This window comes from Lithobates pipiens, unplaced genomic scaffold (genome assembly GCF_037356315.1).
Source record: "Lithobates pipiens isolate NorthernLeopardFrog02 unplaced genomic scaffold, aLitPip1_a1.2 Scaffold_25, whole genome shotgun sequence".
Classification (NCBI taxonomy): Eukaryota; Metazoa; Chordata; class Amphibia; order Anura; family Ranidae; genus Lithobates; species Lithobates pipiens.
The window spans coordinates 28,720,995-28,736,471 of record NW_027507787.1 but is presented as its reverse complement, the minus strand read 5'-3'; the positions used below and the strand labels follow the sequence as shown (position 1 = coordinate 28,736,471).

At 45.1% G+C, this 15,477-nt stretch overlaps 1 protein-coding gene across 1 annotated transcript; it reads right to left on the bottom strand.

Annotated features, from left to right (window-relative positions):
* Positions 1–376: 376 nt before the first annotated feature.
* On the bottom strand, positions 377–14,773 carry LOC143930167 (C-signal-like). The gene is made up of 3 exons (XM_077454196.1): positions 14,380–14,773; positions 2,460–2,637; positions 377–973 (listed from the first exon to the last, which is right to left on the bottom strand). The coding sequence occupies exons 1-3, from the start codon at positions 14,704–14,706 to the stop codon at positions 687–689; spliced, it is 792 nt and encodes a 263-aa protein (XP_077310322.1). The 5' UTR covers positions 14,707–14,773; the 3' UTR covers positions 377–686.
* Positions 14,774–15,477: the final 704 nt, after the last annotated feature.

Sequence of the window (15,477 nt, the reverse complement as noted above, 5' to 3'; positions counted from 1 at the left end):
AGATAATGATAACCTGGAACTAACAACATAGATTTTTCCATGAGGAAAGCATCAGTATTCCATTAAGGGATTGTCTGAAATTCAAATGGAGTCAGTCAGGATGGTCACTTGGGATGAAATTCTCACTTTTGTCCATTGTAGAAGCGTCCTTGAGCTGATGATAATTTGTGAATATATATGTTCTTTCTATTTCTCTTATCGCCATAGTACAGGCTCCTTGTGGAGGTTTACCTTAAAGTCTGGGCCCTTTGGTCATCCATATTGGGCCATGTGGGCTTCCATACTATTTGTGTTTGCCAAGGCTTCCAGTAACCCTTCTCATGAACAGTGGTAAGGTGGCCTCTCTATTCACATAAATTAAATACTGAAGCCATGATTTAAAATGGCTCTGTACCCTTTTATTCTGTTTCTTAAAAACCTCAATGGTTCTACATTATTGATAAGGTGAATTCAAAATATGACATATCCTCTTCAGTTCTGCCCTACAATAAATGATAAATACCGTACTGTGGTCTCCAAAGCTTCATAATAAATGAATTAAGACAAGCAAATTTCCACTTATTCTATATACCTTTAAATTTGATTTGCATATGAATTTACTCTTTTACATGGAATCCTATCAAATACATTAAAAACTTTTATATGTATACCAAGAGAAGTTACGTCCTGACATAATGAGACCTATTTCACCAAGGAATTTCACCACCATTCCAAGAAAAAAACTTTCCAGTCTGTTCAATGCTTAGGCCATCAATAATTTTCATGAGATAGTTCACAGAGAGCTCTTGAGAAAACAGCTTCTCTTTGGGCACATTCTTATGGTAAGGTCTTGACAAGTCTGTGTCCACTGTGCCTGGGTGAAGAGAAACACAAATCACTTTCTTACTTCCCCTCTTTAGTTCAATGGAAAGGTTTTTGGTGGCCATATTCAGAGCGGCTTTAGACATCCGGTAGCTGTACCATCCACCTAAGCCTAAAAGAAAAGAATTGCAGATCAAATAAAAGAAAACCCATGCTTTATTAACTGATGGTAAAATTAGACCTTTGCCAATTAATATTTGCATTTGAACTGGCCATATAAATTAGCCTCAAAGCTATTTTAGAAAAGAGCAAATAAACTACCAATGTTGTAAGGGTTCATTCACATGGGAGTCCAGGGAACAATAAATGCAGTTTTACTGCCCCCCAACTTCCCACAGAACAAGGAGATGCAGCTGCTCAGAGCTTATACATGCCGTGGCAAAAATTAAATGGCACGTCACGTTTGGCAAATCAGGAAGTGGAGAGCTGAAGTTAAACACTGCAGAGCTCAGTGAGGAGAGCTCTGAGAGCTAATTGGAGGGAAGGGACACACCCCCTTCACACAACACACAAGAACAGAGCTGAGGGTGTCAATCACAGGCTGTATGCTGGAAGTCCCTCTCCTGTCACCTTTTTTCTCTTGGTGCCAGGAAAACTTGTCAGAAGTGATTCTTGCAGACAGCAGAGGAACGAGGTAGCAGACAGATATGACACTTAGTGCTCTTAATTGAGACTATAGAGAGATATGTTTTGTTCTTATTTCATTTAACCGCTTCTCGACCTCCAACAGTACATTAAAAAAAAAAAATTCTCTTAATTTTCCACAAAATTGTGACAAAAAAAGGCAACCTCAATAAACTCACCATGCCTCTTACTAAATACCTTGGACGGTCTACTTTCCAAAAAGGGGTCATTTGGGGATATTTGTACTGTCCTGGCATTTTAGGGCCTCAAGAAATGAGACAGGCAGTCAATAGATCAGGATCGATCAATTTATAATTGACTATATAATTTGACTATATAACTTTCTCACAGACTAAACAATATATACTCATGTGTGTTATGTTTAACCAAGAAATGTAGGAGACTAACATTTTGGCCTAAATTTATGAAGCAAGATTATTTGTTTGCAAAATTTTATAACAGAAATTAAAATAAATGTGTGTGTTTTTTTTTTTAATTTTCATTATTTTTCATTTATATAGCAAAAAATAAAAACCCAGTGGTGATTAAATACTACCAAAAGAAAGCTCTATTTGAAAAGATTGAAATACATCTTATTTGTGTACAGTGTTGCATGACCGCGCAATTGACAGTTAAAGTAGCACAGTGCAAAATAGCAAAAAATGTCCTGGCCATGAAGGGGGTAAAACCTTCCGGAGGTCAAGTGATTAAATAATGTACCACAATAATGTACCACTTCTCATACCACAAGCTTTGTTAACCACATTCCTTTCCTTAATCAGCTTGGTGCCATTGGTGCCAAAGGAGTAAATGTAATTCCCATAGAACCAGATGTAACACGATCTTTAAGATTTAACCAACAAACTGGTGTGGATACAGAAAATAGTGCATTCTCACGGATTTGGGATATCCAATGTCAGACAGCTTTTATATTCAGGCGCTGTGATTGGCAGTCTTATATTATTGGTTCTTACCATTATCAGTTATGGAGCCCACTTTGGCACTCATGTTTATTAAAATGGCGCTGTGTTGTTTGGACTTGTCAGTTGACTGAGCTCCAAACGTCCCAGTTCCTTTCAGCAGAAGTGGTGCAAAATATTTAGCCATCAACAGGGGACCTATGGTGTTTGTGGAAAGTGCCAACGATAGACCCTGAAGAAAAGAAAAGAAAGTATCCTCAATAATGAATGTAATAGGAAGACGGAGACATGCCATATTGGATATATACAGACACCAAGTAGAAGATTTAAAAAGGCTTTGCAGACCTCAGTTTGCCCAAAACCAACACAGGTACATATTATCTGGGAAGCCCACCTCCGCCCTTAAAGCCTAAGCTCAGGAAAAAATCTTTTTGAAAAAGCACAAGGGTCATTACTTACATTAAAGTGTTTGTAAACCTCAGACATGAAATATGAGCAAAGCATATTGCTCTGTCAGTCCAGAGAGTGTCCTTTCAGTCATCTGTCTCATTCCTCTTCTATAAGCATCAGAGTCACTTCTGATGAATTTTCCTGACACCAGGAAAAAAAAGGTGACAGGGAGGGACCTCCAAAGGATTGACAGCGTCAGCTCTGTTACTGTGTTCTATGTGAAGGTGGGGTGTACCTTCTCTCCAATCAGCTCTCAGAGCGCTCCACACTGATGTAACTTTAGGTCTTCGCCCACATCTTTTCAGAGTGGAGAGATCCTGTGTAAATTGTGCACTTTGAATGGATGTAGTGGAACGATAGCTATAGATTAACAGGCATAACCTCTAGATGAGGATTAGTTTCTTCTCTGTGTATCACCTGAGGCCAGTCACTTTACTGGGTATATGTAAGGGTTTACAACCACTTGCCACCCACCATATAATAAAATGACAGAGGCAATGTGGTTTCAATATCCTGACCGGAAGTCATATGATGTCCAGCAGGATAACAGCCACCGCGCTCCCGTGGGGGCGCGCACTGCAGCGATCGGAGGTGTGGTGTGTCAGTCTGACACACCGCAACACCGATCTAGGTAAAGAGTCTCTGACGGAGACTCTTTACCATGTGATTAGCTGTGTCCAATCACGGCTGATCACAGTGTAAACAGTAAGAGCCAACGATTGGCTTTTCCTCACTCGTGACTGTCAGACACGTGTAGAGGAGAGCCGATTGGCTGCTCCTCTCACAGGGGGGGTCTGTGCTGATTATCAGCGCAGCCCCCCCACTCAAGGATGCCCAAACTGGACAACCAGGAATGCCACTAGTACCACCAGGGATGCCACTAAGACCACCAGTGATTTCACCACCAGATATGCCACCCTAGACCACCAGGGATGCCAATCAGTGCCCACAATGGATGCCAATCAGTGCCCACAATGGGCATCACTGATTAGCAGGCATTAATGCTTGGCACTGATTGGCATTCATCTGTACCATCAATTACTGTACCAGTAATTCAGTGCCAACTATCAGTGCCCATCCGTGCCACCTATTAGTGCCCATCTGTGTGGCCTATCAGTGCCCATCTGTGCCGCCTTTCAGTGTCCATCAGTGCCACCTATGTGTACCCATCAGTGCTGCATATCAGTGCCACCTATCAGTGCCCATCAGTGCTGCCTATCAGTGCCGCATATTAGTGCCCATCATCAGTGCCCCCTCATCAGTGCCCATCAGTGCTGCCTTAACAGAAACAAAAGAAAATATTTTTTCGACATTTTCGGTCTTTTTTTATTTGTTTAGCAGAAAATAAAAATCCCAGTGATGATCAAATACCACCAAAAGGAAGCTCTATTTGTGGGAACAAAATGATAAGAATTTTGTTTGGGTACAGTGTTACATGACTACACAGTTGTCATTTAAAGTGCGACAGAGCTGAAAGCTGAAAATTGGTCTGGGCAGGAAGGTGTATTAGTTCCTTGTATTGAAGTGGTTACGTCTTTGTGCTGTGTTGTGCTGGCAGTAATAGTGAAAATCCAATATCTTCTGCCCACTTCCCATACCCCCAGCCGTAATCTTCCAGTGCTGCAGGTCCAGCGCTGGACCTGTGAAAGGCCTGCACTACAAACAAAAAAACAGTGACAATTTTGGAAAAAAAAAAAAAAACTATATATTTATACTTTCTGCTATAAAACATATCCAGTATAAATATGTAAATAAATCTAATTTCTTCATCAATTTAGACCAATATGTATTCTGCTACATATTTTTGGTAAAAAAAAAAAAATCACAATTAGCGTATATTGATTTGTTTGCACAAAAGTTATCGCATCTATAAACTATCAGTGGCGGCCTGCCCATAGGGGGCGCCCGGGTGCCGCCCCCCCCCTCTCCCTAGGTGTAAAAAAAAAAAAAAAAAGTTAAAAAAAAAACTAAAAAAAAGTTAAAAAAAAACTAAAAAAAAAAAAAACGGGCCCTTTAAGACATTTAAAAAAAAAAAAAAAAAAAAAATGTCATTTAACAATTTAACATATAGTGTACTGTGGCGCCGGTCACAGTGCACTATGAGAAGCGCCACGTCCATGCAATCACAAGATTGCATCCATGGCGCTTCATTTGCGGGTTAAAAACCCGCCTTGCGGCGCACTGCAGAACGCCGACTAGCTTCCGCCCGTAAAATCACTGTGATTCTACGGGCGGGAGCATTGTCATTCTTAGACAGGCAGTCACTTCCGGCTTTCGGCTGCTTCACGAAACCCGGAAGTGACGTAGGCAGCTCTGTTCCTTAGCCCGAGCGGAGCTGCCAGACAGTGAGAGGTGAGTCACCGCATAAAGGCTTTCTAGCCTCTACATTGTGGAGAATGTTCGTGCATTTAGCTGAATGAATGCAAAAAGCTTTCACAGCCAGAAAGGTTTCCCCAGGCCAGGCGACTTTTGCCGTGGCCAATCAGAGAATGAGCTCTGAAGGGGGAACTCCACGGCAAATTTCTGAAAAAAAATTTGACGTGGGTTCCCCCTCCGAGAGCATACCAGGCCCTTAGGTCTGGTATGGATTCCAAGGGGAACCCCCTACGCCGAAAAAACGGCGTGGGGGTCCCCTCCAGATCCACACCAGACCCTTATCCGAGCACGCTACCCGGCCGGCCAGGAAAGGGGGTGGGGACGAGCGGGCGGCCCCCCCCCTCCTGAGCCGTACCAGGCCGCGTGCCCTTAACATGGGGGGGTGCCTTGGGGAGGGGGGGCGTGCGGCCCCCCCACCCCAAAGCACCTTGTCCCCATGTTGATGAGGACAAGGGCCTCTTCCCGACAACCCTGGCCGTTGGTTGTCGGGGTCTGCGGGCGGGGGGCTTATCGGAATCCGGGAGCCCCCTTTAATAAGGGGGCCCCGGATACCGGCCCCCCACCCTATGTGAATGAGTATGGGGTACAATGTACCCCTACCCATTCACCTGTGAAAAAAAGTACAAAAAAAAAACACAACACAGGGTTAAAATATTTTATTGCACAGCTCCGGGGGTCTTCCGTCTTCGGGGGTCTTCTCGCCGGACTCCTCCGCTATCTTCTTGTAGCTCTTTTGCTAGCGGAGGAGTCCGGCTTTCTTCCTCGCCGCCGGCCTCTTCTCCCGACTTCGGGGGTCTTGTCCCCCTCTTCGGTTCTTCTGCCGGGCCACCGCGCCTTCTTATAGCTCTTTTAGAGGCGGTGGCCCGGTCTTCTGCTGCCGCCGCCCGTTCTTCTTCTTCTTCTTCTTCTTCTTCTCCTTCTTCTCCAGGAGATGTTGCGTCGACGATCTCCCTGGCCGGAATGCCAGGGACACGCTGCGCTGCCACTTATATAGGGACAATGGGGCGGTGTCACATGGGTTGATGTCACATGGGTTGGTCACATGGGTTGATGTGACATGACGACGGTGACATCAACCCATGTGACATCAACCCATGTGACACCGCCCCATTGTCCCTATATAAGTAGCAGCGCAGCGCGTCCCTGGCATTCCGGCCAGGGAGATCGTCGAGGCAACATCTCCTGGAGAAGAAGGAGAAGAAGAAGAAGAAGAAGAAGAAGAAGAACGGGCGGCGGCGGCAGCAGAAGACCGGGCCACCGCCTCTAAAAGAGCTATAAGAAGGCGCGGTGGCCCGGCAGAAGAACCGAAGAGGGGGACAAGACCCCCGAAGTCGGGAGAAGAGGCCGGCGGCGAGGAAGAAAGCTGGACTCCTCCGCTAGCAAAAGAGCTACAAGAAGATAGCGGAGGAGTCCGGCGAGAAGACCCCCGAAGACCCCCGGAGCTGTGCAATAAAATATTTTAACCCTGTGTTGTGTTTTTTTTTGTACTTTTTTTCACAGGTGAATGGGTAGGGGTACATTGTACCCCATACTCATTCACATAGGGTGGGGGGCCGGTATCCGGGGCCCCCTTATTAAAGGGGTCTCCCGGATTCCGATAAGCCCCCCGCCCGCAGACCCCGACAACCAACGGCCAGGGTTGTCGGGAAGAGGCCCTTGTCCTCATCAACATGGGGACAAGGTGCTTTGGGGTGGGGGGGACACACGCCCCCCCTCCCCCAAGGCACCCCCCCATGTTGAGGGCACGCAGCCTGGTACGGCTCAGGAGGGGGGGGCGCCCGCTCGTCCCCACCCCCTTTCCTGGCCGGCCGGGTAGCGTGCTCGGATAAGGGTCTGGTGTGGATCTGGGGGGGACCCCCACGCCGTTTTTTCGGCGTAGGGGGTTCCCCTTGGAATCCATACCAGACCTAAGGGCCTGGTATGCTCTCGGAGGGGGAACCGACGTCAAATTTTTTTTCCGATTACATAAGGGGCATGTTTTATGAGAAGTGGGACGGGCCAAAATGGTGGGCGGGGTCATGATGGGCGGGGTCTGGCGCCCCCCCATCCAAAAACTTCACCAGCCGCCACTGTAAACTATGGGATATATTTATGTCATTTTTATTTTTACTAGTAATGGCGGCAACCAGTGATCTTTTAGCAAGACTGCGACATTGCGGCAGATGAATCAGACACCAAGTGACACTTTTTGGGGATCAGTGACACCAATACAGTGATCAGTGCTAAAAAAAATGCACTGTTACTGTATAAATGACACTGGAAGAGAAGGGGTTAACATCAGAGGCAATCAAGGGGTTAAGTGTGCTCCTAGGGAACGCTTTCTAACTGTGTGGGGGATGGACTGACTGGAGGAAGACATCTGCTTCCCTGATTAGCAGGAATCACAGATCTCTCTCTTCCTCTGTGACAGAACGACGGTCTACCTTGTTCACATAGGCAGACTGCCGTTCTGCCTCTCCTATAAATGATCGCGGGTGGCCGGTGGCCATTGCGGCCACCGAACCCACTGATTGGCTCCCGCTGTGTCCAACTTATGCTTTAACTCAAACTCATAGTTTTGTTTCTGTATCCCCCAATACAGGAAAAGAGCAATACATACAGGGCAGTTGGGGGGGTGGAAGGAACACCAAAGATCCAGCCTGTGAGTTTACTGTATGTCTGCCTCCTTGATCCATGAAAAAAAAAAAAAAAAGTCTTCATTATTGCATTATACCCTTTCCTTGTTTTTCAGGAAAGGGTATATCACCGTTGACAGTGGCGCGCTCAGTGCGCCACTGTCTACGGTGCATGTGCCATAGACAGCGGTGCCTGTGTTTTGGCAAATATAATATATTATATATAAGATATATAATATAAAGATATTTCTTGGACCTACAGGTAAGCCTTAATCTAGGCTTACCTGTAGGTCAAAGTGGTTTGTAAGGGTTTACAACCACTTTCAGGAGCAGTTGAAAAAAAAATGCCCAACTGCTCCAAAAGTCAGTTTACCAGCAGCAGTGTACATGAGGCCTTAGAAAGTCACTTGTGACAATACATATCCTTGATCTTAAGATCAAGGCAAAGTAGCAGGAGAGCAGTCAGCATAGTGCACTACTAAGGACTGTTGCTTGGGATAGGAGTTATAGTTGTAGTAGTAAATAGCCATAATGATTTTAGCTGTCTTATAAGGTATTAGCTGGGGAGAAACTCTGTGATTTTTTTGGGTTCTATCAGCCTTTTTTTTTTACTTGCAGCCGAAAGGAAGCTAGTTAGACAAAAAAAATGTTCATTACTCATGTTTTTGCATATTGAAGTCTATAGGGGTAAAACACGTAACTGCCCAAAAGAGGCTCATTTACTTTTTTAAGTGGCAAGCTTCAAATGACACTAAGCTCAGATGTGAAGGACAGCACTGAATATAATGAAAATCCTAGCGCCATGCGCTGAAGTGCATCTGGTGAAGCTTCAAATGACAGATCACTAAGGTGTGAATGGGGTCTAAACGAAAACTGAGATACAAAGTAACTCTCCTGCACTCAGGCATTATGCTCAAGAAAAGGAAATATATCTCTTAATCCTTTTTATCCACACTTATGCCACGTACACACGATTAAACTTTCTGGCAGACTAGGTCCGAAGGGATTACTCCGTCGGACAACCTGATCGCGTGTGGGCTAGTCCGATCGTTTAAAAAAAAAATCTAGAAGTAGAACATGTTTCAAATCTATCCGATGGACTCAATTCCAACAGACTAAAAATCGGGAAAACCGTTCGTCTTTGTGCTGGTCCGACGGACCAAATACGACGCAAGGGAAGCTATTGACTACTGGCTATTGAACTTCTTTGTTTAGTCCCGTTTATGTCATCACGTTCAAAAAGAACAGGCTTTTCGAACGGACTCAGCCCGTTTGTGTGTGGCCAAGTCCGTTTGTTCGGAAAGTCCGTCGAAACTCAGCCGAAAGTCCGTCGGACCTAGTCTGCCTGAAAGTCCGGTCGTGTGTATGTGGCATTAGAGTATTGCTGCCCTCTCAGGACTATGTGTATCCAAAAGTACTAGAAGACAATGAAAAACAAGAGAAGGGCGCACCGACCAAGTGCAATTTGATTATAAACATTTATTAAAGAGTAAAAATTGACACAAAACATACTCACAAACATAGGTGGTATATACGCATGCCCTGGGGCTCTGAGAAAGAGGGTCCTCTCTGGAAACACATCAGCCTAGCCCTCATGGACACTTTCTGGTCTCCTTGCAAGTTTGGAGTATTCTAGCAGTCCTAGAGGCGTTCAGTATTGTGCTTTGACATGTGTATATACCAGCTACGTTTGTGAGTGTGTTTTGTGTTACTTTTTACCCTTTAATAAATGTTTTTAATGGAATTGCACTAGGTCGTGCGCCCTTCTCTTGTTTTTTGTTGTGAATGGGGTCTAGGTTATACAGGTTAAAGCTGATCATAGATGGTTCGAATCTCAGCCTGTTAAACAGGAATCAGCTGAGATTCGAACTATCTATGGGCAGGCTGATTGTACCTAAGTTGATCCATCAATCGACTTGTGTACAACCAGTATGTTGGATTTTTCATGTGATTATTGCCAGCGACTATAGCTGTGTGTTCTCCCAGCAGAGAGGGCTCCCTGTGGCCTGCCCGCTGCGAAAACACAATAGCTCTGCACTAGAGTTTCCCCCATCAACACTGCCTTTTTTTTTCAACAAAAGAGGGGTTACTCTTTAAAGCTTATCCCCTGGAATGATCTTTACAGCATACTTACATAGTCCAGAGGGGCTGCTGGAGAAGCTGAAAATCACTGTTGTAGCCTGTAGTAGTCAGCGCTAGCCGTATCTTCTTGGTTCTGCCGGGGTTCTACATGAATGGTATTCCCTCTGCACACTGACTACACAGGGGGTTGTTCACTGCCGCCATTCATAGAACACAATTTTTTTCAATGAATACAAGATGATCTTTGATTGAAGAAGTGGGAGGAGTGGTTGTGACATCATAATCTCCAACTCATCTACAGAATGTCCTGTATTCATTGAAAACAATAAAAGGCGTTCCCCAGTGGTGCATGAGGTATACGATGCATACTTATAACGAGCCAAACTGCACCAATATAAGTATTCCATACCGATTATTCCTGGAGTTAGTTGTAAGAGTTTTGTTTTCCTTAATAACCCTTCAAGGGGTGCCTTCCTACCCCAGGCCCAATAGCTGCCTCATGGACTACTATGGCTATTGTTACACCACTGTTTATACTACACACTATGCATGACGCTGCATTATATGCGAAGACACTGGTAAGTGACGCTTTCTAACAGAAAGCCCATACAAATATACAAACAGAAAGGTGCAGCACTCTAAACAGGGGAACACCAACAGGCAGGGTGGAGTTCACAGGTGGGTGCTCAGGCTGTGGTGTCCTCCAAACAACACCCAAATAGGTAGACAAAATAGAAAAATAGCCGGCAACTCCAATCCATAAGAATAATGTATTGGCACATGTAGGAAAACAAAAAAAAACAGAAGCTTTTTGGCTGGAGAGCCTTGGTCAATGCATAAAATTACAGACGAAACACATTCTATAAATAATATATGGGGATCTCCAGCCACCCAATCAGCATCAGGCTAATCAAGCAAATTGAAGAGTTGTTGGGTTGGTGGGCAATTATACCACTATTAAGAAACATCAGGAACTGGACATGCTATTGGTTAATGACCTTTGCACATAAGCAGACAGAAAAGTAATTTAATACTAAGTGTGAAAATACTCATGACACAAGTGACATAGGAAAAAGGAAAAACGGAAGGGAAAGAGGAAGAATAGAAAAAAATAAATAAAAAAAATGTTATACAAATGGGGAAAACCGAAAAAGGAAAAAGGGAAAAGTAGGGGACATAGGAAGAGAATTTTTTTTTATATATACCACATATAATATATATATATATATATATATATATATATATATATATATAAATATAAGGGAAAAAAGAAATGATAGGGGACACAGGAAGAAAAAATAAAATAAAGCCCATACAGAGGTCTGGAAAGAAAGCTGGAGTGAGTGCTGATTCACAGCAGGATCACACAAGAACGCAAGTTCCCATGTGGTGCGCACTGACAGCACATTCATCTGAATGGGCTGCAAAATGCACTGGACTATGGAAAACGTGGTGCTTGCACTGCTTTTAAAAACACACTGCATCAAACCGCATGGTACTCCGGTACCATGTGATTTGGTGCCCACAAATGCACTGCTTTGGGGTGCCATTTATAATACACTGGCACCCGCATGCAAATTGCAGGGCAGCGCCTTTCCCGCACTGCGTTTTCGTGTGAACCAGAGAAAAAGTGTATTGGGTACACACCGCTCAAAAGGCAGCCTGTGAGATCCTGGGCTGTCAAGGCAAACCTGCGTGCCTGCTTGGTCCACAGCCAACTGGGTACATTTGAAGAAAACAAAATGTGTGTGGCACATCCAAAGATAAAGATATTTCTCTATTCAATATCCATTCAAAAATTACATGAAGATATGCACATAGCCCACAACTAATCAGTTACTCATAATGAGTGTGAAATGCGTCCACTGACAGTTGTGGGCTATGTGCATGTCTTCATGTAATTTTTGAATGGATATTGAATAGAGGAATAGTTTTATCTTAGGATGTGTTGCACACTTTTCTTTTTTGGTGTGAACCAGCCTTAATGCTGAGCCCTGGTGTTAAGCAGCCTTGACGCTTAGTCCTGGTGTGAACCAGCCTTGACGCTCAGCCCTGGTGTGCACCAGCCTTGACGCTCAGCCCTGGTGTGCACCAGCCTTGACGCTCAGCCCTGGTGTGCACCAGCCTTGACGCTCAGCCCTGGTGTGAACCAGCCTTGACGCTGAGCCTTGGTGTGCACCCGCCTTGACGCTCAGCCCTGGTGTGCACCAGCCTTGACGCTCAGCCCTGGTGTGCACCAGCCTTGACGCTCAGCCCTGGTGTGCACCAGCCTTGACGCTCAGCCCTGGTGTGCACCCGCCTTGACGCTCAGCCCTGGTGTGCACCAGCCTTGACGCTCAGCCCTGGTGTGCACCAGCCTTGACGCTCAGCCCTGGTGTGAACCAGCCTTGACGCTCAGCCCTGGTGTGCACCAGCCTTGACGCTCAGCCCTGGTGTGCACCAGCCTTGACGCTCAGCCCTGGTGTGCACCAGCCTTGACGCTCAGCCCTGGTGTGCACCAGCCTTGACGCTCAGCCCTGGTGTGAACCAGCCTTGACGCTGAGCCCTGGTGTGAACCAGCCTTGACGCTGAGCCCTGGTGTGAACCAGCCATGACGCTGAGTCTTGCTGTCAACCAGCCTGGCATTGTGCTCATGATCCACTGATTGTGGATGCCTTTCTTTGCAGGCTCTTGAGTGGGTTTTTTTTTTTTATAGTATAAACTATAGATATATTTTGCTATTATATAACATTTCTAATCATATGGAATTAATAAGAAGAGTCCCCCTTAACATCGGAGTCCACAGAGTTCCCCTTTTACATCTGAACTTGCAGAATTCCCTTTCACTATAAGAGGGGATTCTGTGGACTCTGATGTAAGGGAGAACTCTGGGGCCTCTAACATAAGGGATGCTCTGGAAACCCTGATTTAAGGGGGAACACAGGAACACTGGGAACTCTGATGTACGGAGAGGACTCTGATGTAAGGGGGAAAACTGAGAACTCTGATGTTTGGAGAGGACTCTGATGTAAGGGGGGACACTGAGAGCTCTGATGTACGGAGAGGACTCTGATGTAAGGGGGAAAACTGAGAACTCTGATGTTTGGAGAGGACTCCGATGTAAGGGGGAACACTGAGAACTCTGATGTATGGAGAGGACTCTGATGTAAGGGGGAACACTGAGAACTCTGATGTACCAAGAAGACTCTGATGTAACGGGGAACACTGAGAACTCTGATGTACCAAGAAGACTTTGATGTAAGGGGGAACACTGAGAACTCTGATGTACGGAGAGAGGACTCTGATGTAAGGGGGAACACTGAGAACTCTGATGTACCCAGAAGACTCTGATATAAGGGGAAACACTGTGGCCTCTGGTGTAAAGGAGAACTCTGATGTAAGGGGTGCTCTGAGGCACAGCAACAGGGATTGGAGTGTGGGCAGACAAAGGCCCCTTTCACACTGGGGCGGTGCGGGCGGCGGCGGTAAAACGGCGCTGCTTACCACCGTTTTAGCGGTGGTATTCGGCCACTAAAGGGGGGTTTTACCCCCCTGTTAGTGGCCGAGAAAGCATTAAAACCACCGCAAAGCGCTGCTGCAGCGGCGCTTTGCCAGTGGTATAGCTGCACTGCCCCATTGATTTCAATGGGCAGGTTCACCGGTCCAAAGATGCTGCTAGCAGGACTTTTTTTTACTGTCCAGCCAGTGCACCACTCCAGTGTGAGGAGCGGCTCTTTCGGAGTGCTTTGCAGGCGCTATTTTTAGTGCTGTAGTGCCTACAAAGCGCCCAGTGTGAAAGGGGTCTAAAAGGGGTGGGGGGGGGAGAGGAAGAAGTGCAGATTGACCCCTCTCTTCTCTCCCATCTGTGTGTGTGTTTTTTTTTTTTGGGGGGGGGGGGGGGGTGTTAGTGCTGGCTTTGGGCTGTGTGAAAGAGTGTAAAAGACACTCTCAGCTTAGACAACTACAGCCAGCAACCCTGCTAGGAACCCATAGTCCAGTCTAAATAATGTGTCCGGGTCTCAGACAGTCTGAAACCCGGACACATGATTCCAAACGCGAACTGTCCAGGTGAATTCTGGACAGGTGGCAACCCTACTCTTGGGGTGTAAAAATAAAAAAAGCACTTTTTTTTTTAATGCAAAAATATGTGCATTTTTTTTTTTTACTACAATTTTCTATTACAATTTTCCTTTAGATTTACCAAACCCATATAATACAAGGTCAAATATAAACACTTTCAATTTGCATCCAATCAGACACGCCCATGCACGACAGTTGAAGGCAAATCTAAAGAAAATTGAACAATAAAAATTGTATGTAATCAGGGAGGCCCTTGGGTGACATAGTTGAAGGTAAATCTAAAGAAAATGGAACAATAAAAATTGCATAATGTGTAGCCAGCTTTAGCCTTTGAGTGTGGAATAAACCTGTCCTTATCTATTCCTACTAGAAGGTATTCCTGGTACTCTCACCTCTGCAGACACTTCTCTAAGGCTTGTCTCTCCTCTGCCGCTAGGGTGCAGCATTGCTGAGGAATTGATGAGTAGATCCAGGCTGCCGAAAGTCAGCGCCACCTGCTGGGCACATTGCTGTATGGCAAGCTGGCTGCTTACATCGAGTCTCTCAACGGTCAGAAGATCTGGGTGGAGCAGCTTCAGTTCTTGCAAAGCGTCGGCGGACTGCGGCTCCCTGCACGTAGCAATGACTTGGCTGCACTTGCTGGACTGGACTAAGAACTTGCAGAACTGGAGACCGAGGCCCCGGCTTGCTCCCTGAATCAGTGCGACTCCTCCGGACATTCTTCCTGTCTCAGCCTATGATCACCAGACGGTAACATGGCTTTACATAATGTACAGGGCGATGCTGCCACCTGGTGGAAACTACCTATACCTGCAGCCGAGTGATCGCTGGACAGATCTCAGTTTGTGACAAATCAAATGAGAAAATTAAATACACAAATAATAATTTATTTCATATTTATTAACCACGTGACCTCCGGAAGATTTACCCCACTCCATGATCAGACCATTTTTTGCGTAATGGCACTGTGTTACTTTAACCGTCAATTATACGGTTATGCAACACTGTTCCCAAATAAAATTGATGTCATTTGTTCCCACAAATAGAGCTTTCTGTTGGTGGTATTTGATCACCTCTGCGGTTTTTATTTTTAGTGCTATAAACAAAAAAACACCAACAATTCTGAAAAAAAAAAAACCCCAATATTTTTTACTTTCTGCTATAAAACATACTCAACAAACAAACTGAAATAAAAACGAATTTCTTCATCAATTTAGGCCAATATGTATTCTGCTACATAATTTTGGTTAAAAAAAATCCCAATAAGCGTATATTGATTGGTTTGTGCCAAGCGTTATAGTGTCTACAAACTATGAGATTTTTAAAATTATTTATTTAATCATTACTAGTAATGGTGGTGATCAGAGACTTATAGCAGGACTGCGATATTGCGGTGGACATTCTGACACTAACTGACACTTTTTGGGGACCAGTGACACTAATACAGTGGTCAGTGCTAAAAATATACACTGTCACTGTACTGACACTGG

Bases quoted from the DNA above. Each gene is read 5' to 3' on its own strand.
- LOC143930167 (XM_077454196.1), bottom strand. From the start codon at position 14,706: ATGTCCGGAGGAGTCGCACTGATTCAGGGAGCAAGCCGGGGCCTCGGT. The intron at 2,638-14,379 runs GTGAGAGTACCA...TCTTTTCTTCAG, and splicing joins TTAGAGAAGTGTCTGCAGAG to GGTCTATCGTTGGCACTTTC. The intron at 974-2,459 runs GTAAGAACCAAT...CTTTTCTTTTAG, and splicing joins GGGCTCCATAACTGATAATG to GCTTAGGTGGATGGTACAGC.